This window comes from Notothenia rossii, assembly GCF_949606895.1.
Source record: "Notothenia rossii genome assembly, chromosome: 4".
Lineage (NCBI taxonomy): Eukaryota > Metazoa > Chordata > Actinopteri > Perciformes > Nototheniidae > Notothenia > Notothenia rossii.
Genome location: NC_136902.1, coordinates 30902108 through 30928919, shown reverse-complemented (window position 1 = coordinate 30928919; position 26812 = coordinate 30902108). Strand labels below are relative to the sequence as shown.

Sequence of the window (26812 nt, the reverse complement as noted above, 5' to 3'; positions counted from 1 at the left end):
ACCTTTTTTTTAATGCATGCACTTATTGTAGGGCAGGGCAATATATAGCATATCACATGTTAATGCATTACTCCAGTATAGTTATATGGCATAAGTGTTGGCATTTCCTGGTTTTAAAAACTGCACTAGAGTAAATTGATGCAATTTATATATGCAACTGTTTTAGCTGATCTATTATTTGGTTTTACAATGCTCAACCCTACAGTAGTTTTGTGATAGAGGTTTTCGCACAAAAAAATATATTTTCTTCAATTCACCAAGCTATAATCCACAGTGAACAAATATTTAAACAACTGTAAAAAGCCTAAAGGAATATGTTTGAAAACATCAGTCAATAAACTCTCACACAGGTTGTGCAGTATAATCCACATCCCAAATTGTCTTTCCCGAAAACATACATTTCCTGAAAAAAAATCATACTTTTTAAAGCACTTCTGCATGACCAGAACTTAAATTGGTGAGTAGCATGTTTGTAAAACGGAACTGGGGTTATACTGTCCGAGTTGAATGCCACGCATATTTTTCAGTATATGACCCTCTTTACGACTACTCTCTGTCTTTGACCTGCTTGCTCTCACCTCCCAGCCCTCGATGTGGGACTGCAGCTGTTCCAGAGCCTCCAGTTTCTCCATCTGCCTCTTGGTCTCATTGATGTTGGAGCAGACGGCCTTCATGGCCTGCAGAGCTTCCTCCACTGCCGGATAGTCAGCGTGCTTCTTAGGGGTCCGCTTTAGAAGCTCCTAGTGATGAAAAGGGGAACGTTTTCAAACAAAAGATGTAGAACGTCCAGAAGGAAGCAAATACAAAAACATTTATATGGTTATAGAGTCTTCTGTGACCTTTAATGGCGAGAGGGTTTTATACACAGGCCTTGTACCAGCTACACTCACAGTCAACATTTCTGTCCATTTGGAGATCGTTTTTACAACAATATAAAGTACGGTAATGGTATCGATCACTAAGGATACATTATGATTTGCGCTGTGGCCATGTAATGTAAAAGTCTAAGCAGGCTTTAATCAAAGCTGTTATCATTTGATGACAGCATCAGAACATCAGTGCAGCAGTTTGGACAGTACCTTCAACAGCAGAGGATACTTGCAGATCCTCTGAATGGGGCTGAGCAGGTAGCCCTCCAGGGGGACATCTGTGCTCTTCTTCCCACCCAGTAGCATACAGTGCTATAGAAGAAGAGCGAACAAACACAATTAGACACCAATACACATTTTTTACAAATACATTGTACGGTTTATATTTATTTTAAGGGAAATAATTCATTGCAATTGAAATGCAGAAAAGGTTGAACAACAAAAGATGTAAACCCCCAAAAACCCAAATGGAACAGATATCAGGAATTGCACATCATTAAACATGAACAACATTAAAAAAGTGTGTGTGGAAAACTCTATTTATAGAAGAATGACAGACTAATCATTGGAAAATAAATAGGTATTGTTCTTTTAAATCGGATCTTGGTTTAGTTAAAGACAAGAAGAGTCCACCTAACTTTTCAATTTCGACAGGATTAGACTTTTTAAAACTGTTCTTTGTCTATCTACGCCACAACAACAGTCTATTTCGATGCATTTCACAGCTGTCTTCATTGCCGTCTCAGGCCTCTTGTGTTTTTCAGCAATAAACAGACTTTAATTGACCACTGTTGTCATTTCTATCCAGTCACAGTCTATTGCACCTGAAGCAGATCTATAACCGGCCCAGGTGCATAATATGAATAATCTGTCAAGGTGTGTCTGGGAGCTAGTTAATGAAGCTATATGCAGAGGATACCATGCTCTCTATACTCAAATCACGTGCCATTTTGTAGGACCTTTTTTAAATGAGGCTAAAATGGCATTTGTGTATTTTAGGAATAATGATCATGTAATGCTTTAGTTGTTTAGTCATTGTTTACATTTAGCTGTTTTAACATTATATTACAAGATAGACAACTGCTTCAATTACTATTTATTTATGACTTTAAATGTCTCTTGACTGTGACCGCTCTGCACAACCTTGATTTCTGAAGCTTTATCAGCAATTACCACATCCTGTCACCAAAGCTTTTTTTTTAAAAAGTCTATATTGTAAGATAATAGTACTTTCTGGTTTGTTTTAGCCACATTTTAAGATTGACTGTGAGTGGTGTTTTTATCTCTGTATCATATGTTGGTAACACATACTGTACATAAACCAAAATATAGTTGACTTCACGCTTCTCTTACAGCAAAGCAAACATCCGGAGATTCAAAAAAGACTCAAGTGTCTCTCTTAAGCAGTGGGGGAATAAACAAAAGTACATTTGACTCAAGTACTGTAGGCAAGTACAATTTTGAGGTTCTTGTACTTTAGTTGAGTGTGTCCATGTTATGCTAATTTCTACCTGTTTGATCACTTATTATAATCAAGTGCTATAATGCTTATTAATTGGAAAATGTCCTTTAAGTTTTGGTACTTCAAGTTTATTCAGTTATTAATACTTTGGTGCTTTTACTTATTGAATGCGGGACTTGTACTGTTACAGAGTATTTCTACACTGTTGTATTACTTATTTTTAATTTAAATATCTAAGTTCTTCTTCCTACACTGCTTTGTTGTTTGGATACACAACTGTCTGCAACCATACCGCCTAAAAAAAAGAAAGAAAAGATATCCGCACTTAAAAGGATCACTGAGAAACCTCCAAAATGTTTTCTCATGCCCCAGAAGATTTGGGCTTTAAAAAAACTGTTAAAATTAGGGGGGGGGGGGGGGGGGGGGGGGGGGTTACAGTTACAGTCATGGTTTCTCCTCGCTTTTTATTTTGCAGGAACGCAGTCTGTCAGTGTGCTATGAGCTCATGGGATGGGATGAAAGATCAACAGCAGTCGTGCAGATAAACCACTTGAGTGTTCTCCAGAAGGGAGAGATCACTTTAGAGCCTTGTAATCATGGTGTGTGTGTGTGTGGGGGGGGGGGTTCTGATGGGAAAACAAGAAGCAGCAATGCATCTGATTGTGACTGCAGGACTGTAGGTTCCACAGATCCCTAATGCACTGATGTGTTTTGTTCCCACACCCCCCTTTTCTCTCCCTTTTCTATCTAAATCTTCACCCGCCTTCTTCCTTCTCATCTTCTGCTTATTTGTAATCTGCCAGCCGTAAACCAGAATTCCCTCAGCTCTTCACTTTGACCTCCTTCTTCTTCTTCACTTTTCTATTCCGGAGCAATTCAGCACTTCATTTCTACATACAATTTCAGAAGATCCCTTCACGGTGTATTTCAATTAGCACTAAAATGGTTTAAAGCAGAAAAAGAAATCCACTGGAATTAAAAACACAGCAGAAATGAAGCCAAAGAAAATATAATGTATGTTACAGTTAATTGCTCCGACATTGATTTGCAATTGTTAACACTTCATTCTCTGCTGTTCTGCAGAAGAAACACATACTCTCTATGTCTACTTCTTTTCTTAAATGATAGTGAATCATTTGTTTACATTCTGCTCACGGTTGCTACCCAAAGCATAAGAGCTGATCCAATATTTGAGATTGTCGGACAGCCATTTTCATACATCACCAGCTGTTTGTAGTTTTTTTGGAAACATCAATGTAAGACTTTTCCAATTAACCACTGCATGACTGGGCCAGAGGGAGAAAAAGCTAACGCACACAGCTCTGATCCCGCCGCTTCCTGTCTTGTGGGTCAGAATAATGCCGTGGAAGCAAGCCATCAGGCAGCGACAAACGCAAGGGCTTCAGATCTCACGGCCAATCCCGATCAGGCTGCCAACACTCCACAGCTGGCTGGCTCAGAAGCTGCACATGATTTCATTGGGTTCGCCCCCGCCCACCCAAAAAGGCCCTGTCCACATTTTAAGTCTATTGTCCCGGACCCAAAGGTCTGGGTGTCAAAAACACAGGAAAAGCTGGCAGCGGAAACACTACAAGAGCGACACAAAAGTGACCTTGATGGTGGCATCCTGTCCGGAGCAGGAAGAACCCTCCGACCTTGTTATGGTTTGTGCACTTTATTCAAGTGTTAACATGGAAATGGAGGTGATCAAATGGAAGGACAAATGGGGAGGGGGATGGATAAATGAAAATAAATAAATACGAATGAGGAGGAAAAGTCGGGCAAAGGTAGAAAGGATACCAGAAAAAAAAGTTTGTGCAATGAAATCTGTAATAATGAAACCAAGGAGATTTAACACATAATGAGAAGAGAAGTAAGAGTTGCCAGAGGAAGGAAGCTAATAAAAAAAGGAAGAAGAAAGACAGATGAAAAGCAATGAGGAGAAAGGCAAGATAAGCAGGGCAGGGGGAGGAGCTGAGAGGACTTACCAGCAGGAAGGTCCTGATGTTGGGGATTTTGTTGAGCTCCATGAGGAGTCGCAAAGCCTTCTCGTGGTTACTGCAGTACTCGCCGTACACTGAGAAACTCTTCCTCTGCAAAGAGGAGGAAAACAGAGGTGAGGATGGCAGACCAGGGACTTCATATCATACTTTAATGGCTGCATTAAGAAATCCACTGAGAAAAGTGAAAGAGGGAACAATCAGATAACAGAGCAGAGCAGAAAGCTCCAGCTACTCAAATCTGATGAGATTTGGTTGTTCTATTTCAAGTAGAGCAATGGATAGTAGAAGCAACTAGGGGTGTAACCACGGGTGTACCTCGTGAATTTCTTCAAAATACCATATCGTGCTTTTTGGACAAAGATATAATATTTGCTGATATTGCAAAGTCTGCCATAATATTATTTAGTTTTGATTAAATTCAGGCATCTGCGATCAATTTGAGACTTCATATGCCCATTCAAGGCAATAAGTGACATTCATAACAATTCACAAAAAGCTCAAAGTTAAAAGTATGATTTGTAAATGATGGCAGCCTTTTCATAGGAATAAAATATATAGATTTTTAATAAAAACTAAAACAGACCTCCTGTTGTTCACTATAAAGTGCAACATTTCTAATGTTCAAGCAGAGTTTTAAATGTTTAAACTTGCAATTGGGTATTTCAAAAATATGATTCCCCTTTGCATCGATGATATAGGATTGATGATCATTGAATTTATGCTTCGAGACATAGTTACTGTTACAATATTTGCCATGTCAGGCAATGATGGTGAAGTGTAACTGCAACAATGATCAGACCAAATGATTGAGAGAATATGGACTTAAATGGCTCTGCAGCAGTGTTCATTAACACATTTGCCACACTTCTCTTTTTGATAAAAAAAACTCTATATCAAAATTGCATGCCAACACAACACACTTCCCTTTTCTTCGATGACAGCCTCACACTGTGCAACATTAAAAAACAACCACAGCGCTCATGTAGAAGTTATTGTCGAGCTGCCATTTGGTTTTCTTTACAATACGTAACGCGAGACCAAACAAGTGAACACTCTATAGTTTAAAATGCATTATTCATGCAGCATACTGTTGACAAGAGCGTATACACGGATCAGGGCCACAGGTGAATTTACAGCCTGGAGCTTATCGGGTGTGTTGTTAACTATGCAACAGTAATTAGGATGTGAAACTGTGAGCCAATGGGGCCTTGAGCTTGAGGTCTAGAAACTAAAACTGTCATCTGAAACAGCCTAGCAAGTGAAATCCAAAACCCCAGGTGCTCGGACGGACACCGCTTTCAAGCCTTATTCGCAACAGCTCGAAGGGTTTGCATTTAATGCCAGCTTGGCCATAAAGCAAAAGGAATAATAATGGGTGCACAATTAATCGTAATTTGATCAAAATCGAAATATGGACTAGTACAATATCTAAATCGGAGTAGGCAGAAATGTTGTTGACGGGTAAATAAGTCAAAATGCTCTCAAAAACAAGTCCAGGCCTACAAACTGTTCTCAGACTTAAAATAAACCATGTTTGGTAAATATACTCACATTATGATTATTTAAAAATGGTTTTAATGATAATGTGAATCATGATTTATTAGAATCAGAACCCAAAATACTTTAATTAGACGGGGGAAATTTGGGTTTTGTAACATACAGCCTCAAAAATATCCTTGAAAACCCCTTTAAAAATACCACAGTGTACCAAGCCAGCATCCTGTTCAGGCGTAGGTGTCCAAAAGGATCATGTGTGTTGTTTTGCTATCACACACCACACGCAAGCTTACAGCCACATACACTGTGTGTGCATGTGTCTGACATGGAAACCCATTGGTAGTGACTGGAGCAGCCAAACAAAGCTAACAGCTCTTTTTATAGATCTGCGCGTTTCTGCTAAGTCCTAGTGCTTGACCAGAAGGAGCTAAAAATCTTTTGTGGATGTGAAACACACAAGTGAGCTGCACAATATAAACATTGGGCAGTTTTGACCACACAGGCAGGCGGGAACCCAAACACGCCCAAAGCCACGTTTGGCAGGGGATTCCAGTCCCAGAAAACACCGCTTGGAGCAACAGCTGGGCAGGCATATGGCGTGAAACCCCAGATACTGTCAGACTGGGTTAATGCACAGCCAGAGGATACAGCACAGGGGCTTGTACATGTACCAATTTAGTCTATTTGTTCATGTGTACATGTTACATTTGTAGCACTGAAAATGGCGGAAGCATATACATATGGCACATCATTAGGGAAAAGGACTATACTGGTGTTTCTAAATGATTCTACCCAAAATTCTAAAATAATCTACCATATATATAACATTCATTATTCCTAGCAGACAGTCTGCTTTTTGTTTATTTTGTGAAGACTTAAAATAAGAAGGGAGGTAGTATTTACAGACTCACAGTAGCAATGTCATAAAATCATGTATTGCAATAATTTGATTGTGGTGGTACTTTCCCCGTGGCACAATGCACCGCTATTTTAGAGGCATCTTATTCTTTGGTAAAGTATTCTTAAAACCAGGCAGTTGTCATAAAGATTCTTAAATTAACCAAGGTTTTCTTATTTGTTAGTTAAGGACAAGATCCAAACAGTCATAGCAAAATTACCCACATGTATGTTCTGAAAAGTTAAATAAAATAGTTTATTGTATTTTCTTTTATTTGTTGAATTATGCAACATATTTCTATATCATTTATACTATTTTTAACTATTATTTGTATTATTTTAGAAACCATTATCGCCTAGTTTTTAATTCAAATAAATAATGTTCTTACACTTCAATGATGTTATTGGTAACTGCCTGGGTTAATGAGGCAGTTACCAATAACATTGATCATGTTGTTTATAGGCCTAGAGTGGCTACTCAATACGAAGCTTGTTTGGTGTTTACGTCCAGCAGAACTATTGACCTTCTCTCTTTTGAATTTAGATTGGGTCTTTTTCACCAAATGTTGTCAAATTTATTTTCAATTACGTGCGCACAGGTGATAATTAGGATCAACTGGCAGGCTTTCAATTATTAACGACAATGGAATGAATAAACAAAAGATTACAGATGCAAAGCATCGAGCACAATTGGAAAAACGTTTTGAACTTTCTCAAGCACAATTCCAAATTTGGCTGGCCAGTTGCATCAAATATGTGCACACCTTATATCATAAAGCAAAAGGTGAATAATGCAGGGCTCGCTCATAAAGCAGTTTACAGGGATGTCAATTGCACACCAAGTGTGGGGTTAACACATGGAACAATCACTGCATTGTCCGTTAACTTATTGCTGTTGGTAGACTTAGCAACTTTAAAACTGCACTCTCCAATAGCCTGCTATTCATTAAACCACAGAGGTTAAAAGAATAAGTCTTCTGCCTGTCTGCTGTCCACAATAATTTAACCAGAAATGGCTAGCAACGACTAAAGTGAACATGCCTAGACTGTGAAGTCCAGCAGTAAACAGGAAGACATGTTTCCATGCGTCAGAGTCCCAAACAGATTGTTGGTGTTCTTGTACATAAATTAAGCCGTTCAGTCTATATCAGAAAGACAACATCAACCCACAAACAGACTACTTTAGCACACTGAAAATAAAAAAAATAAAATGAAAGGGGCCCTATTACGCTTTGTGGGGTTCTCCCTTCCCTGTAATGTGTTATATAGGATTTTGTGCATGTAAATGGTCTGCAAACACTAAAATCCAAAAGTTCACGCCAGAGGAAACTTCTCTCCTTCGGTTTACACTTAAACACTCCTGGATATGGTGGCACTTGAATGATAGGAATTGTATCTCCTTTCACTATCTAGAACTGAACCCTGTTGGTCCAAGAACAGCATGCCTTTTTGCAGCTATGTTTACAACTGAAGCCCACTCCAAGGTATTTCCTTCTGCTCAGGTATAAACAACGTGCACAGTCAATTCAGGCACAACTAAATGCCAACATGTGAACCCTTGACTCAATTTTAAACATTGAATCTACTCTGGAAGAATGAAAGCCATCAGTTGTACCTAAAATAGCTCAAAGACTGGGGTTGTCCCTTTGATAAACATAAGGCTTTATTTGAATTCTTCATCATTGGAATGTTATTCCGCAGGCTAGATGAGAGGTTGGTATCACACAGAGGAATCACATAGAGTCAAAGCATAATGGGAGTAGTTCAGAAAGTGCATAATGACACGACTGTTGCTCCTCGCACAGTGCTCATGTATACACTCCCAGAAATAGAGCAAATATTGATGTCTTTGATTTCTGCTCCAACATGAGTCACTTTTTCACCTTTGCAGGGCTTGAATAATCTCATGCATGCCGTGTGTGTGTGTGTGTGTGTGTGTGTGTGTGTGTGTGTGTGTGTGTGTGTGTGTGTGTGTGTGTGTGTGTGTGTGTGTGTGTGTGTGTGTGTGTGTGTGTGTGTGTGTGTGTGTGTGTGTGTGTGGGTGTGGGTGTGGGTGTGTGTGTGTGTGTGTGTGATCATTCCAAATCTTTGCCCCAACTTCGTAGGAAAAATGTGTATTTGGCTAAAACTGTCCTATATTTATTAATAGTAAAACGGGAACATCTGTATAATGTTTAACAAGCAGCATTATTTAATTCTGGTCATTTAAATGTAACTTTTTTTTACAGCTGCTGCCTCCCAAGCCCTCTTGGCAACATTTGACTTTGAATAGCAATGAATCTTCCCATTTGTCTTCCCTGAGCGTGAGTGGCAGACCGTCTAGTGGAACAATGTGGGAGGTTAATCAAATCCAAGTCATGGTGTTGACCTCTGCTTGAGGTCAAGGGCTACGGCTGAAGGGCACCAGACGGGGCCAACCGATTGGCTGAGACGTGTCAGTGTTGAAGGAGACAAAGGTCATGGGTTTGTAGAGGGAGATGTAATGGATACGTAGGGTAACACACTATTTAACATTTTTAAGCAGTGACTGAGCAAGTGTTTATTATTTTATAAAGTATTTTTACGATTTTTCCCTTTCACGCAAATGTGCTGAAACAAATGAAAATGTAGAAACGTCTTCTCCAAATTGACACCACATGCGCAATATTAAACGCGGCAAGAAGCTCAAAATACAACGTAAAAGTTGGCCAACTTTAAAATCCCCAAAATTAAACAAGTGGTGTATTTGTATTCAGATAATTTTCTACTTGAAGTATTTTGTTCAGCAGCACTTTTAGTAAACGCTGCGCATGTGTTGTCAAGTTGGTGAAGACGTTTCTTCCTTGACATCTTCATCATCACATAGAACTGAAATACTACTTAAAGTCATTATATCAATGCTACAGTGACATTAAATGGGTTTGGCTTTATTTCTATGACTCACCATCACAAAGGTTTCTTTGCTGTCATGGCTGTGAAGTTGACTTGAAATAAACGGGATTTATGAAGAGGCCTTGACTTTCCACCTATAACATATCCACTCTGACCTCTACATCTTCCGGTCTGACCACGGTGCGAAGTGGAAAAAGAAAAGCTCGGGCTCCTCTAATCAATTCTCCATCCTGACACTTGGCCTGACGGACCGAATGACCCTCACACATGTGTGAAGGTACATTTTGATGAGCCAATTCAACAGTTATCCACAGATGGGATTAAACGTCCTTCATGCTACAGGAGGCAGTGGATGTGTTATTATTGTTTCATTTTATAGGGATGGTTCAAATTGTATGTAAACTGATTTTTTTGTTGGGGTATGAGTCATTTATAATAAGCGAAACCACCTCCCCAGACAGAAATGATGTTATTTTGACCAATTCAATTGCATATTGAGTGTACATTTTTGCATGTATGCGTGTTTGTATATTAAATGTGTTTTCTATAGTAAAGCGTCTTTGAGTGCCTAAGGAAAGCTAGATACATTAACTCACTTGTGGTCTAATGCCACTGCATTGTACTGGTCTGCTTGACTGCTCACTAGTGGCACTAGGGCATTATCTCTATTTTGAGTAGTCTGTTTCTTGCAGTGAACACTGTAGTTTTGCTGGCTGTCATTTTTTTAAAAATCTGGGTCAAGTGAAAACAAACATTGCTGCTGATCTTGTGGGTTTATTTGTTCACAACGATAAGATTTTTTTTCTGCTTCGAGAAACAAAAATGAGTGTCCCGCTGCACTGACCATTATGGCTGATGGAGCAAACTGATGGTGGGATACCTATCTGAAGTGTTGTGTGCCTCAGTGAAAGTAAATGGAAGATAGTTGATCAGAGAGGGACAAACAGAGAGTGGAGAGAAGGAGCCTCTGATGGAGTGCTACCAGCAGAAGCATTGTCCCCTGTGCTGAGTGACACACCATCTCTTCCTCCCCGGACACAGACCCTGCTTTGTTTGTTCCCTGAGGCCAAACGAGTTCAAACAGAGGGGAGCGGAGAGGGGGGGATTGCAGAGCGGAGAGGAATCTTTGGATGGAGGGATGGAGGGCCAAAAGAAGGAGATGGCAGAGACACAAAGTGATGAAGAGAGACTCTTTTTGCCTGACAGGATGCAGGCCAGTTTGGAAAGGGGTGGAGGTAGTCTGTGAATGTGGGGGGGGGGGGGGGGGCGGGGGTTCTTCCATGTGAGAAAGAGAGAATTAAGAGGTGTTTTCACAGCAGGCTTTGCACGCTTCTCCCTGCCTCTGTGGTTACGGGGTAGCCCATGAAAAGAGTGTGTGTGTTTTTGCATGGAAGAGGAATTCATGCATGAGTATGTGTCAATGTCCTCGTGTGTTCGTGTGACAGTTTGCTGTTTTTTGTGCGTGTCATGTACTCACAAACTTCAGGAACACGTGTCCCAGTGCATGATGGGGCTGAGGTTCGGGCTGCAGACTGGCCTCAAATGCGGACAACACCTCTTTGTGCAACTCCAGGATGTCTTCAATGTTTGAAAACAGAATCTGAAAAAACGGGGGGGGGGGGGGGGGGGTGATGTAAAGGGAGGGGAAAATGGAGGAAGGAAGAGATAAAGAGGTAGGGTGGAAGGAAGAGAGGGAAAAGAGCAAGGGAAGTGACCAACAGATGGACAGAGAAGACATATTTAAAGCATTATAATATCAAAAACATCATTTTAGACATTTGTGAGGCAATCATACCTTGACATGTTCAGGTGAGAGACACTGTTGGTCATCTGCATTTTTTCGGATTCTGTGCAAAAACGCCTAAAGAGGAAACAAAAACAAAGCATGTTTAAGGATAAGCAATGAGATTTATTTGTCTAATAAGGCAGAGGAATAAAATATAACCGCTATGTCATTATAGGCATGATGAGCTCTCCATTAACCTAAAGGGGCCCAATTGTGCTAATTTCCAGGTTCATAATTGTATTGTGTGTCTCTACTGTAACAGGTTTCCATGCTTTAATGTTCACAAAGTGTTTTTATTCCCATAGTCTGAGCCTCGCTGCTCTGATTGGGTAGCTGGCCGGCTCTGTTGTACATGGTCAACCGCTCTGAGTGTTACTTTGTGATATCACTATCTCTGAAGTAAACGAAGGACTACATTTGAGGCAGGGACCTGAACTCTGGGATTTTACCCGTTGCAAACATTTACTTGGATAAAAACTGTATACCACTACAGTAAAAGGAAAACCCAAAAAAGCAGAATAGGGCCCCTTTAATAACAAGACAGGGATCTATCTGATCTCATACGCAAACAAACGTCACCTGGAAGAGTGGTGCAGCTTCCCTCTGCTGATCATAAATCAGTATGTATGTGCTCTTTGCTTTGAGAAAAACAAATAGAGTAAATACAGATCCGTCACATTACTATGCATAAACACACAAGCCTTTGAGCGATAGACAGTCACATGGACTCTCACATACTTACATAGCGGAAAATAGACTTTCATGGCAGTAAACAAAAAATTGTCTCCCTATCCCCGAGGTACCACAGAATGATGGTTTTTCCCCACTGTGACACTTGAAGCTCCCTGTATGGACCCCCTGTAGTGGAACCTAATGCACCTGAGCACTCAGCTTTAAGACATGAGCAAATAAATGCTTCATTGTTGCAGGATCTACACACACCACTTCACCGTGGACAGCCGTAATAGGCTCATGTCAACTTGAGCTTTGCTTGTGTGTGCAGTTCGGTCCGTGTGTGTGTCCATGCCTGCCAATCAGAACCATGACTTACAGATTTAGGAGGAGAAAATAGAGGAGAAGGGAAGTGAATGTGCAAACAGTTTCTTTTATTCTGTCTTCCTAAGTTCTCCGTCTATCAGCTTTTGTCTGACAGGCTAAACCTTCCTCATCTCCAGACGCCAATACTGTCTTGAAAAGAACAGAGATAAGGGAGATATAAACCCACCAAATAAAACGCCACTGACTCCAGGAGCCTCGCACATCTGACCGTCTGCTGTTGTCTGCCGGCATTTGAGCGCCGTAAATCGGAAGATGCCGTCTGAAATGTGTTCCACGTGGACGAAGGGTGTCAGAAAAGAGAGAAAGACGCTAGGCTCAATGCATATTTATTTCTAAAAAGCAAATATTACTGCAGTAGCTCTAAACCTTTTGATGCACACCTGCCACATAAAAGTAGCAATGAGGAGAAACAGCACAAGGATTTCCTCATGATCACACACTGTCTACTGTCTTTATGTGTGTCTTTCTTTTGATATTTTGATTATAGAAACAATGAACTATGAACACTTGGTAGTATTGTCTCGGTGAGTATAGGTAATCCCCATAGTGTCGGGTATTGTTTGAACAATCAGCAATATCCATGCGCATACAATACCGAAGTTTCAGAAGCAGCATACTTTATTTTCAGACACCTTAGTTAAGGGGCTTGAGTGTTACATAGAGATGTCCCTATGTTACAGAAGTAAACAAAGGAGTCCAATCTCTGTGTTTCAGGCAGGAAGGGAGAGGAGTGTGTGGTAGAGAAAAAACACCCTACAGGAAAGGGAAAACCCCAAAAAGCATCATAGGGCCTCTTAAAGATTCAATATAAAGAAATCGTAATATGAACATAAAAAGTCCCTATAAACTTTTGGCACTATGCAGTCTCGATGTTATCAAGATTAGACCAACATGTTGACTAGATCCAACTGGATGCAAGTACTTTTTGGTGAATTGGATGAAGAGACCATTTATATACAACCGTTGCATGCTCTGTAGAGTCGCACAAAACATCAGCCAACTGCATGTATTACTTATAGTAAGTCGCCTGCCTGTAATGAAAGACTGACACTTGTAATCACACATTTGTTCTTAAGATAGAACCCAGCCGACCAAGCAGCAGGCAGCAATCATATAATTTCCTCGGGGACCGAACACTTTTCCCGTCTTTACTGGCTTTCTGCGTAGGTTGTACCAAAATAGAAAGCAAAGGTCCTCAGCAGAAAGCTGCGACCTCGCTAATTAAGAACCAGTATTAAAGGGTAGAACTAGTTGTTGTGTTCTTCACTGGTTTTGGGAGGGAGCTGATTGTGCTCCAGGCATACACTAATTAAATCTCCCATATGGTAACTCGTACTGGAGGAGCCACTCGAGTGAGAGATTGCTCCCTGGCACAATAAGAGGCAGGAAACAAGACTTTTCCTCAGTTGCTCTTAGATGTGGGTGAGCAGGGTGACGGTGGTCGTAGCATAGAGCAAAGCAAAACAATATAGTGAAGGAGACAATGTTGGATCAGAGGTATAATGTGAGAAATCCAGACTTTGGAGTCATCTCTTATTGACATCTTTCAGCCAGACAGGATTCAGTCTTTCAAAAACACGTGCCACACAGATGTGGTGACAGGGGGATCAGCAGGGAGAATGGAGGGAGGGAGCAACAAAGAGATCTTTTCAGTCCAGGTCTCGCCCCCGACATGGCCATTCTCACCCAGGATTGTATTGACTGTCTTCATTGTTCCATCACAAAGCAGCACACAGGTTTATTTGGAGTGAAAATGGGAGGCTTTCACTGTCTCCAGGAGAGAACCGGTAGACAACAGGACAGAGCCCAACTGGCCGGGCACACCTAGCATGTCAGAGTTTACTTAAGTTTTTAAAGCCTGGACTGTGATTTTTATGGAGTGTGAATAGAATCAAAAAAGTAATATTATATTACTATAATGGAATGGGTATCTCTCTATCCTTCAAGTTGCTTGACAACCATTCATATGATCATCTTTGAGGACCCAAGGAAGTCCAGTGTCCATTATAAATTTGTTTCGTTGGCTAAGTAGTTATTGAGAAAGCCGCAAGTAGCAATACCAGAGGCCAAGCAGTCGGCAGGACGGGCGCTGCATTAGTGGGTTTAATTGGACAGCTGTTGACATCTGATGGACAGCAGTTCACTGTGCTTTGAAAGCCAAGCATCGTGATTATGCAAACTGTAGTGTGGACTGATTTACATATTCAGATATTTAGAGTACTTAGATAATGAGCAACAGTGAAAGTAACCCCTTGCTAAGAGAACAGTTAAGTCAGTCATACCAAACAGAAGTGATTTAGCCAGAAATCGGATTCTTTTGATTGGATCGTAACTGCTAATTCCATGTATTTGCTAAATAACTGCTTCATGATTTAGCATTCAACTAAATTGTTACCGACTCTGGTTTAGAAAACCAAAAAAGGAGCGGATTTGATCGCACCCTTAGATAACCCTCGGCAGATTACAAGTCATGTTTCATTTGCATGGAGAGGCCAATACCTCAGAGCATTGAACACACACACACTGACATTAAGATACAAGATGAATATTGAAAGAGCCACTCTTTTCCACAGGACGAGGCTAAGCCAGTTGTTATTGGGATCAAATCCATAATGAAAGGCAAACAGTAGTCATGACGAACGCTGTAACTCCACTCTACCCAGCGGGCGCAGTTGTTGAGCTCATTACTTCTTAATCAACATGCGGAGAGGCAGCATTATGCAGATGACGCCCTTGTTTACTTTGAAATCACCATCTCAGGTGACCCATCTGGCTCTTTTTTCGACATTGTCATGAGCGAACCACGGACGCGTAATCGAGTGGAGGATCAAACATTGATGAATAATATTCAGGCTACATGAATGACGAAAGACAATACCTCTGCCAAAGACGGACATATTTATCTTGCTGTGTGAAATCTGATTCAGCCACAGGTCAGCTCCTTCTGAACCCACCCCAGCTGTGTATTTAATGATGAGTTAGCTTATGTTTTAGAAGCCCACCGCCTTAAGCAAATTGTACTGATCATATGTCTCCCTGGATAAAACACAGCTATTTATATTCATTGTGACCTTTCCCGCCCTACGCAGCTCACAGAACAGTGTGCGCAGACGATGCTGGGTTACTCCGACACCTAAAAATAGCGATGACATCAATCAATGTGTTAATAATAGTCGGTCAGATGGGACACAAATTCAGTTTTTTGATACCGCTGGATTCATAATAATGAGTCAGAGTGGCGGCACAGGGGGGGCTCAGCTGCTGCACGGAGCACAACAGACATATTGCACACGATGGTCTCTTGCCACAGGGGCGATGTGTTGTTAGGGGAAACTGATCATGATGCAATCCCTCAGGAGACTACAAAATCAAGGAGCTTCTTGATGGACCGCAAAGTGGCTGCCAAGAATGACACTAATGCAGAATTATACCACTAATATTTGAGTATGGTTAAGCCAGGGAAGTTCAACACAGAGGCAGTCGTCGAAAGGCCTCAGATGTTTCAAAATGCTATAAATAATCAAGTAGATTCTTGTTGCCATGAGTAGTGTGTATAATGTATATTTTTGCCAACTCATTCAATGATCTATCATTTTCCCTTGGTTTCAGGAGCAAGAATGTACTTTTTATTAGACTTTTCTTTCAACTTTAACTCTTGCAGACTTATTCTTGTTCCTTTGCAAAACAATAACAAAATAATGTGAAATAATAACATTTTGACATTTAAACCGTAGGTTTTTTTTTTAATAAACAAAACCATTTCCCTGCCCTCTATCCTCATAGTAGTCAGGCATTTTGTATATTTGTCACTGTAGTTATGCAAAAAAAAAAGAAGAATTGTCAAGATTTTCTCCAAGTTCTTCCGATTGCTCAACACTTGTTACTCATTCATTTCTCCTACCTCACCCTAAGAAGCCTGTACACATCAAGTCCATTCATAACAAAAGCGCCTACATTAGCACAATATTCAATCCTGACAGCATAAGAACGTATTTACAAAATGTCCCCATGTAGTAGCTTGGAGTCTTCTTGTCCATGGTGTGTGTATATTTTTACATTCCTCCTTTACTACAGAAGCAGGATGATCCTGGTCACAAACTCAATGCTGTTTAGCCCAAGAATTTCGGTAAGTTTACTCAAGTGTGAAAGCTCCTTTGAAAGTTAGATGCAGTTCAGAAAGTTCCTCAACAAAAATAAAAAGCCAACTGTTGTAATGTTGTAATTTGACCTCCGTGGTGTTAATGAATGCAAAGAGCGCTGCCCAAAACACCTAAGGTCTGCATTGGTATGAGCGTTGCTCTAAAATATACGTTTTGTGCTTCTTTCAAAGCAGTTGTTTGAAAGTGCATTATCCATCAGCACTTTCAAACATTTGTCGTGCCAAAGCAGACATCACTCTTCTTCCAAAATGTCTATCGCAAGTAACCAAGGCTCAGGAAGAAGTTTGAAACTGGCCTTAGTTCAGCTCACATAAAAGCTATCAAACATGGAACTTACTAAATAGGCACTTGCTGCATATTTAGGCTGAGTCACTTTTTCAAAGAACTTGTGTGCAAGAAGACAAGTTCAAAAACCCCAAAGTGCAACAGAAGAAGTGTGCACCCATGTCTTTCATTGTGTCTGTGTTTTGCAAGCAAACAGGAAGTGAAAACAGAGCAATCACCTTGAACAAAAGCCAACACTCTTTAAGACAACCAAATCATTGACAAGAATGGCGTTTTTTTTTCAAGCAGATAGGCAGTGGTTCAACTCAGCAGGGAAGAACAAAACAAACAGTCTGCAGAATGAAGCAGTGCCGCTCGACACAAAAGCAGCAGATGTTGATTCGGAACAGGAAGTGTGGCTTTTGTACAAAGGAAGTATATGACATGTTTGACTGGCCGCTTTACTTTGGGTTCCAAGTCAAGTCTGACAGTTTTTGATACTAGCACGCAAACAAACAAATAAATCACATAGTGCTCTTTTACACTTAAAAAGCTTTTAATTATGGACTTCACCCCTAACTTTATAGCACAACATTTGCTCTGTAATGACACTGTGTTGCCTATGGTTCAAAGCAATGACAAAGACAAGTAGAAGATAATGCTTGTTATGGATTGGATGGATTTACATGCAATTTTCACCAAATAGGGAACTCGGCAGGGTTAAAAAAAAAACTTGTCTAACCCAACACCAACAATCCCCTTCCACTCCCAGACAATGCTATCACTGCTTTACACAAATATCTGCTATTATGAGGCATCGTCTCAAATGCCCAAGAGCCAAGAGGGTCTGATTTGTGTTGGGGGGTTTGCTAAATGAAGAGGTTTATTAGACCGAGGAGGGGCCAGACAGTAAGGTGTGAAGATACAGATGGACCATATGCTGGTGTGGGTTCACTGTGCGCTCCACTGGGCAGTGAATAAGAGGCCTGCTGCCTTCACGTCTGCCTTGTCTGCTTTTGAACTGAGTTTTCTACCTGCAGCAGAGCCAAATACGCAACCTGATCCAACAATAGCTTCAGCTCTCTCTCCGTCAGGGTCTTCACTTTGGGCTAGAACCCTTTTAATTGGCTTCTGTTCAGTGAGATGACACTATTAAGCAAGCTCAATAATGAGGGAATATTTTTGCTTTCAAGTGACAAATCTTAAGAAGGATTGTAGTTAAAGATGATCTTTGAAGCAATATTTTTCACTATAAAACCTTAGTCGATCGGGCTTAAGAAAAATGCAAAAATTGTGAAACATTTCTTGTTTTGTCAGCCCAAAACCTAAAATTTTTCAGATTAATATAACACTGAGAAAAGCATTACAACATTATATTAGAGTGGCTAAAACCGTTTTTTAACCATTGCAGCTCTAATCTTAACCACTAAAAATACTGACTTAACATGAGAAACTCTACACAATCATAATTACAATAGGGAATGTACTGGAGGGAAGTAAGAAAAAAATCACAATTGTCTAATGAGGTCAAGTTGCCACATGGGAGCAAGTCATGCGAACAGTCAGGCGAATAGATTTGAACAGTTGGAGCTGCTGCCACACGGCTGGCAAGGGATGTTACCTCAAGGGTCACTCAGAGTCAGGTGGGAAGCATCCTTTTAATTTGGATGTTTACACTGAAAAGGTTATCCATAATAAACAGGGATTAATGGAAAAAGTAATGTGAGAACATGACATTTTGGAAGCTGGGCATGTGTACTGGATTGCGTTATACCTGAGAGGAGATTTTAATATTTGGACAGAAAATTCAAGGGAATTGCCAAAGACATATGTTGCTGTGTTCCAGAATTACAAAACAGACTTAGGAAATAGTGAGGTTTTGGTGAAAAGACTATTTTTCACATTTTAAATCAACAACCCAGTATATGAAAAAAAAGTGAAATACTTGTATACTGGATTTAGAAAGATTTTCTAATAGAAAAAAAGGATCATATATTAATTTACATATTCATTAATATTAACCTCATTACTTAGTTTACGGTTAGTCAATAGCAAGGTGCTATAATGGGAAGTGATTTTATGAGAAACTGATAATTCATTACATTTCTGGGTCAATCGGATTGTATCAAACTTTATCATTTTTTCCGGTAAAATTATTTATTTCATGGCGTTAATGGGGACCAAACTGTGACATTTGTCCTGATTGCCCATGGCTACATCAGCATTCAACAACAATGCTGGGCCATCTCTCTCAATTCAGATAACTCACAAGAGACCCTGTATATCAAGCTCAAGCGCTAACACTTGTTTTCCAGCAGACCCTGAGAGACGCTTTTCAATTTGCTGCGATTCCCACACCTACTGAAAAAACCCTTAAACAGAATCACAGATCCACATATTCAGGCCTTTCTGTGAGAGTTCTCAGGTCACCAGCCTCAAACTCTCTACTGCTCGTTATCCAAGAGAAAACAACAACAAGCTAAAAACAATGCCTCCATTAAGAGTCTCTCTTTCTTGGGGAGAGGATTGGTGTGACCAGCCACAAAGGGGGACAGGGCAGGTTTGAAGAGGCAATGGGGGCCATTTTGGGGTCGACATGGCATGAAATTGAATAAATAAATGAAGAAATCCCCTCTTTGTGTCCTGGGTGCAGCAGAGCCAGAGAATGGCCTGTGGCGTCGACACAATAAGAGACCCCAGCACATCTTAGCAGACTACTTTCTCTCTGAAGCTGTAATTCACATCTCGCCCCAATCCTCAAAAACTCCCTCAGCTTGCCTTCAAGCACCAACCAGTCCTTCGCTGTCTTCCAAGAGAAACCCTTTTTGGCAGAGCCAATCACCAAAACACAAAGTCTTCTTTGAGTCATGTCCAGTTTTTTTTCTCCCACTCTCACTCACTTCCACTTTGAAGGTCTTTAAACTTCAGTGCTCTATGAGTTGGGCGGAAACTAAACGCTACAAGGGGGAAGAGAGGCAGTCTGGACCACAGAGAACAGACAGTCAGCACTGGACCAGAGACTTCCTGTTTAAGACTGCCTACTCATCAGCTCTGTTGCATTAATGAATTCATTATGTGACACTTTCAATGACACTCGCAGTGATAAATCTGTCAGCCTTCTTCTGGCTCAGCGAGCCTTTACAGTCTGTAAAGATTCCGCTTAAAATGGTGTTACTGATGCAGACATTTAAAACTTCTGAGCATGACTTGGTTGTATCAGACATGTTGGCATGACGCATGTAAAACTGAGGGGCAATTTCCGCCTCGTCATTTAGCTAGATTTTTCTACTTTTAAAGTGACTGCCCAAAATGATGCGTTATACATTACATTACATGTCATTTGTTAGACGCTTTTATCCAAAGCGACTTACACACATTCAATACTGTGGACAATCCCCACTGGAGCAATTTGGGGTGAAGTGTCTTGCCCAGGGACACAACGACATGCTGACTGCAGTTGGACTCGAACTTGCTATCCCGTGATTCAAAGTCCATCACAATATCCACTGAGCCACAGCCTCAAAGACACAAAGTTATGTCCTTTATGGTAGAAACACTTTTTTAGGTTCAAAGGCATCTTGTCACTTCATCATAGACCCTAGCCACACGGAGACGGTAACAAAAACGAACCGAATTCGATATCAAAAAAGTCTTCCGTCCACACGCAATCGGCACCAGAAACGCGTCCGTTCACACGAGACCGCTCGACCGGCTGGAGACGCTGTAGTACATATGCTGGGACTGTAAGTGGCTCTGTACTTCCGCCACAAAATACACCAAAAGCAGCGAAGAAGACTTCACGAGCATGCATGGTTGCCATGGTTGCCCTTCTGTTTATTCTCCGTGGTGGATTTAGCAGCAGAGGTGGGGAGAGGCAGGGGCCAGGGCTCTGGCTCTTGTTCCCCCTCCCCGAGGCAAGCGTGTGCTCCTGCTGCATATCTCTCAGGTAGTCCACCAGCAGATGACAAACACCCACCTCTCCGCCTCTTCCAAGGGACAAGGGGACCGTGCAGCAGAGTTTCAGTTAGATTTTTTCGCCGGTCAACATGTCCATTAAAGTTGAAATCTTCCCAACAAAATTATAAAAGTGCCGGTCAAAGTTCTTCTTTGTTATTTATTGAGCTTTAAAACAAATGAATAACGACTCTATATAATAATATAAGAATAATACACAGAGTCTCTCTTTTCCTCCCCCTCTCCTGACAGCCCGTCAGTATTTTCGTTATAAGGAAATGATCGTGTAGGGCGTAATCACGGAGCCGTTTGGCCCCCCAGAACAGCGCCTTTGGACCCGTTATCGTTATTTCTGCGTTTCCCTCTCGGCCTCGTGAGGCCGAACCGTCTATATCAGCGGTTTTCAAAGTGTGAGGCGCGCCTCCCCTGGGGGGCGCCAGAGAGCTTCAGGGGAGGCGCAGCGTGAGACGCAAAAGAACGAGAAAAAGACGAGTAAAGTGACACTTGCCCACTTGTGGCTGTCTGTGGAGACCGAGTTCCCCCACCTCGCCAAAAATGCTGTAAAAGTGCTCATTCCCTTCACCTCCACCTACCTGTGTGAGTGCAGGTTTTCCGCATTGACTTTGATCAAAAGCAAGTACCGGTAAAGGCTGCAGCCAGAGGATGATCTGCGTTTATTCCTCTGTGCATCAAAGAGGCAGACTCATTGTTCCCACTAAAGTAGGGGTGAGTGTAATAAGGAGGCAAAGTTAACGTTCAGTGTGTTACCGGGAGCATATAAGGATTTATCCACCATGTTGAAAATGTTTTAAAAAAAAGATGTCTTGAGAACACGGTGTGCGGAAATATACGGGTCGTGCTGCAGCTAGATGTGCCTGTCGGCGACTGACATGCAAGGAAGAACGGCTGTCCACAGGCTGTTCCAACTTTAACAACTGTATTAACTTCCAGGGTAGTGAATTGAACATGCAATTGTAATTGGGTGTGTGGTATATTTTCATGCACGAACACGCATGTTCCACAACACACAAACTGAACAACACTCAATTTTCCGATCAGCGTCCTTGCGATCTTGTTATAATAAGAAGTGCACGTTACTGATGCAATATGATTGAGACCATTCGGGCTTATTCTAGAGGGGTGCAAGGAATAGTCCAAGTAGTGGGGGAGTTTTATACAATATGTTTAAAACATAAAAATAAAAAGGTTTTAAAAAGTTATTGTTTAATGTTTTAAGGAGGTGACGCTACTCAGCCAATCAAATCGGTGCAGTCAGCAAGATAGATTCAAACACACACAGAGACACGACAAGAGGAGAGAAACAGTCGGAGTAATTTCAAATGGCGGAAGGTAGACAGCGAAAACAGAGCATTTAATTACATTTTCTCTTACTGGACGTCTTTGAAATGCAATTGAATACCCCTGCATTATAGCAACAACAACAACAACAATAATAATAATAATAACAGCAATAATAATTGGGAGGGGGGGCGCAGCTGTTCTTATGTTCTCTGAGGGGAGGCTCACCTACCCACACTTTGAAAACCCCTGGTCTATATGATAGAGAACTGTAGCGGATACGACCCCCGTATCGTCTCTGTGTGGCTAGGGCATAGACTCCCTCTCAATACTGACATCAAGAACTAAAGACAGAAGCACACAACATTTGTTCTCACATAATCCCATTGTGATAATGGGTATGTAAATAGATTGATTGTTGGAAGACATGTCTAAATATGTGTTACCCCATTTGTACATTGAACGTTAACTGCCAGCTGTGCAGGCTTGAAAATCTGCTTCAACCTGTCCAAATTGGGTCTAAATTGATCCATATTTGTACATTTATTTGTATCCACTACATATTTCCTTTACAGGGAATTTTTAGCGTCCATATGGGCTAAATGCTAACCTAATTTCTTCTCTACTAGTGCTTGTCAGGTTTGTCTATAGCTTATTTTTCTAAGTGGCTTTTCTGTTGAGGGTTGACATGTGGTGATCAGGAGATAACATCATGGACCAGATTGCAGAAACCATCTGGACGCTTGGACGCAGGTTGGTGCAGACAGACGTAGGGAATCACAGACTGCATCAGAGTGTGGAGAGCATGGTGTTGTTGAGTGAGCCGTCAGGGACATGTGGAGCTTCAGACAAACCAAGAGCGGCTACTGAAAAAGATGCAGTGCAGCTGATCATTTAAGATAAAATGTGTTTGCATTTTCCTAAATGTTTCAACCTGTACACGTGTGATTTAGAAAGGGAAGCATGTGTTTACTTAAAGATATGTGACAGGGTTAGTGTTAGGACTTTCAGCTGGGCAGACATAAACAGCGTCATGAAAATAGTGGTAATGTATAAGTGTCCCAAACCACGTAATAATAGTCATTTAGTATTTAATGGACTTACTGATACAACTGACCTACATTGTAGTCCAACTTCTCGTTTTGGCAGCCACCAAGCATGTGTGTTAGTTTCCTCTTCTGAAAGCTTTTAGGATCATTTGATTTTCACTATTTCATCTGAGTACAAACAAAAGTACAGCAGAGAGACAACAGAATTTGGAATTTAATTGTGAAACTGAATCACATCATATGATGAAAAGAGACTACAATCCTTTTTAAAAAAAAGTCCCCATTATAATCCTCTTCACTCACATGTTGTCTTTGTTTCTGTCACATGTCTGTCCTGTAAAGGTTAATGTAAATTTGCAGCTGAAGCGTAAAAAAAACAAAAAAACTGGATGTGGTAATAATTCAACATGTCAAAACCAAGTACTGTTTCCTAAAAGGTTTCCGGTCAGCAAGTTAGCAACCAAATTATCCCGGTAACAGCTCAAGCATGTATGACTCAAGCCTTGAATCATGCCATGTTAGTCGGCAAAAATGTCATCACATTTGAACAAATGCCAAAATAAAAGCCCTTCAGCAACCAGGACCAGGAATTTGTCAGCAGCTGTCGTGAAGAGTTATAACAACATAGCCTACAGACTCTTTAACTCGCCGGGTTGAATAACATAAATAGCTGAAGATCTCCGCTAATTTGTGAAGTGAAATTGTTTATGCTAGCGCTAATGTTTAACAAAAGTGACAAAGAAGACAAGAAATGTACAGCATAGAACTTCCCTGTTTTCAAATGTGTAAATATTTTCTGTTCCGTATTTTTAGCAATAAGATAGAAAATTCAGCATGCAACGTTCCACCACTCACTCAGGCTGCCACACGCTCTATTGATTCTTACGCTGAACGAGGCATCATTAGACACGCTTCTCATTCAGTTTTGTCACAACATACACCAACAGTCTGTCAGGGGAAGTGAAAATGCTAAGTCAAGACTAACCATAGCTAGCAGAAGTGATATAAGCCAAGAGAAGCTCGGGAAAAAAAACAAAAAACTCCCACCCCTGCACATAATGACATAAGTGAGAGACAACTTGCTCCATTCTGGAAAACTGGACGCCAATTTGAAGAGGTGGAAAACATTTCAATGAGATTGTTCGGATCAGTCCACATTAGGCATGGGACATTTTATTTCACGACTGCTCTAGCCAAAAAAATTGCAATTCAAAAAATGACACCAATAATCATTCAAATGGCACTAGACGTACTGGAATTACTTGACCTTACATTTTGTAAAGTAAATAATGATTTTATTGCATCACAGTTAGGATATTTTTCAACAAATGTTAAATAAGTTACATAGCTTGAATAAAGGCTTGAATTCTGTTTGTAAATGGTCTGTACTTATATAGCGTCATAATGAGCTTTATCCAGATAATGGACATTCACTATCACTTTGATATATATTACGCAAACTTTCTGATGATCAGTTACTTAGTTTAGGTCATTTATTAAGAAAGATAAAGTCAGAAACTCAGATTCCAGCTTCGTATATGTGATTCTCTTATTGTGTTGTACTACTTTAGGTCAGCAAACTGAATATATGTGTGGACCAAAGAAGACATTTAAGACATTATCTTGGGCTTTGGAAAACACAGATTGAATTTCTTTAAAATGTTCTGACATTTTTAAGGAACTCAAGAACGTATTGATTTTTTACTAATCAAGTCCATCTAGGTATTGTATTACTTTTATTATTAGCGTGTGTGTGTGCACGTGCGTGCGTGGCGTGCGCGCGTGCGTGCGTGGTTCTCCTTCTTTGTCCCATTGTGTCGTGTGAGCAGCTTCCTGGCTGGACAGCAAAAAGACATGTAACTCTGACCCGCCCTCACCAGTCCTGTGATCTAACCCAGGCTTTATCAAACATCTCTGCCATATTCTCTGCATTTAAGAGGATTTGCGTTAAGTTGTTCTTTGGTCGTTTTCCTAGGAGGCAAATGACCTGTGACCCTGAAAGAAGCCACACATCTGGTTGCGTTTGAGAAAGCAAACAAACATTGTAAGCCTGCTGCCACAGTTCATAAACCATACAGGGGGGTGTCTGTGTGTGTAGAGGAAAGTCTGTGGCGATTCATTCTGTAAGTATCCATCCATCCAATTCATTCACACCTTCTGGAAAACATACGTTACTACACCGCGTATCCACCCAGAGAAAGTACATGTGCCAACTTTGCCCGGGTCATGATCCCCAAGGAGACATGGGAGATCTCGAGTTGCCGCGCATTCACAACTCAGGCCAGGTCACCTTCTGTATCGTATACCAGCATGTTGACAAGCACTTCGCAGAGCTTTTCACATGCACAGTGGTAGTGTCTGTTATGCGGTGTTTGCACCAGTCATAAAAAGAAATCCATGTTAATGAAGCCGTTTGTGAGTCTGAAAAGTATCCCTGCTCTGCATTCCTGGCATGCGACATACAGATATTTGACACAGTTAAACCAGTAACCTGATAGAACACTGATGACTTCAGGTTCTTGACTCTCTGAGCCCCACAGCAATATAATCACTTCTTTAACTGCATAAGAGAGAACTACTTCAAACGCTCAAAAGGTGTGACATCCTACCACTAGGATCATGTGAATTCTCTTTTCTCATATGCAAATTTCCATCTGTAAGAATATTAAAACATCCCTCATGGAAGGAAGAAGGGAGGGCTGTTTTTTTTTTTTTGACATCATGCCTCTGGGTGTTACAGTGGTTTAGACTTGTTAACTTGAATTCTTAAAATTCCTGCCGCAGTCTTATGCCTCAAAGAAATGGCTTATTAAAACACATGACTACAACAAGCACCGAGATTAAGTTGGAAACTGGCTTTTACCCCTCTTGTATGTAGTCTGGCACTGTGACTGCACTGCAAGGTACCAATTACCGAGTGAGATGGAAGGTATCACCATGGCAAGTTAAAGCAGTGATTGATGGAATGACCTCTAGCATGATTAATAAAATGCGAGGGCACAACATGTTCTCTGTTCTTTATTCCATCACCCGCGTGTCTGTCCATTTAGCATTTGAAGGGTAGTTTAACCTGGGAGTTACAAGACACATGATGAGATGCGTTCCATCCCTCAAGGCCTACTAAAAAGCCCAGTAATAATAAAAACCCCTCACAAAACAGGACAGTAACTCTTCTACCTGCTGTTAGGACTCCACAGTGTGTTTGTCCCCTTTTCTCTTGCTATGGAAGATGATGTACAGTGTTTGTATGACTTCAGTGGTGCTGAGGTTGCAGTGAACTGAAACCACTGGCATTGTGGCTAACATGAGAGTTAGAAATCGGCAGCTATTTATACACGCCCAAGCCAAGAGAAACTTCATGCGGGTCTTTCCCACCAAGGGGGAGGGCTGGAGAGATGGAGTGGAAGAAAAAAAAAGAAACAGAAAGGAAAGAGGTAGCAAAAAGAGGAAGCTCGAGGCTGGCTTCCTGCACGTCGGTCTTCCTGGGCACTACTCAGTCAGTGTGATTGTATGCATGTTCACGCGTCTTCCTGTTTGCCTTGTCAACAGTAACCACAGGTGCTTTGGAGAGTCAACAACAGCAAAAGGAGAGAAAGAAGTGTGGAAAAACATGCAACTATGAAGTTTACGTGCACTCACACA

At 41.0% G+C, this 26812-nt stretch overlaps 1 protein-coding gene across 1 annotated transcript in view; it reads right to left on the bottom strand.

Moving 5' to 3' along the window:
* prex1 (phosphatidylinositol-3,4,5-trisphosphate-dependent Rac exchange factor 1) overlaps window positions 1-26812 on the bottom strand; it is a 105782-nt gene that overhangs the window by 73982 nt on the left and 4988 nt on the right. The window contains exons 2-6 of the mRNA XM_079673649.1: window positions 11395-11460; window positions 11077-11199; window positions 4320-4424; window positions 1080-1181; window positions 579-740 (exon numbers count right to left, since the gene is read on the bottom strand). Of these exons, the coding sequence (XP_079529775.1) occupies window positions 579-740; window positions 1080-1181; window positions 4320-4424; window positions 11077-11199; window positions 11395-11460 (558 nt within the window). The remainder of the gene's footprint in view (window positions 1-578; window positions 741-1079; window positions 1182-4319; window positions 4425-11076; window positions 11200-11394; window positions 11461-26812) is intronic.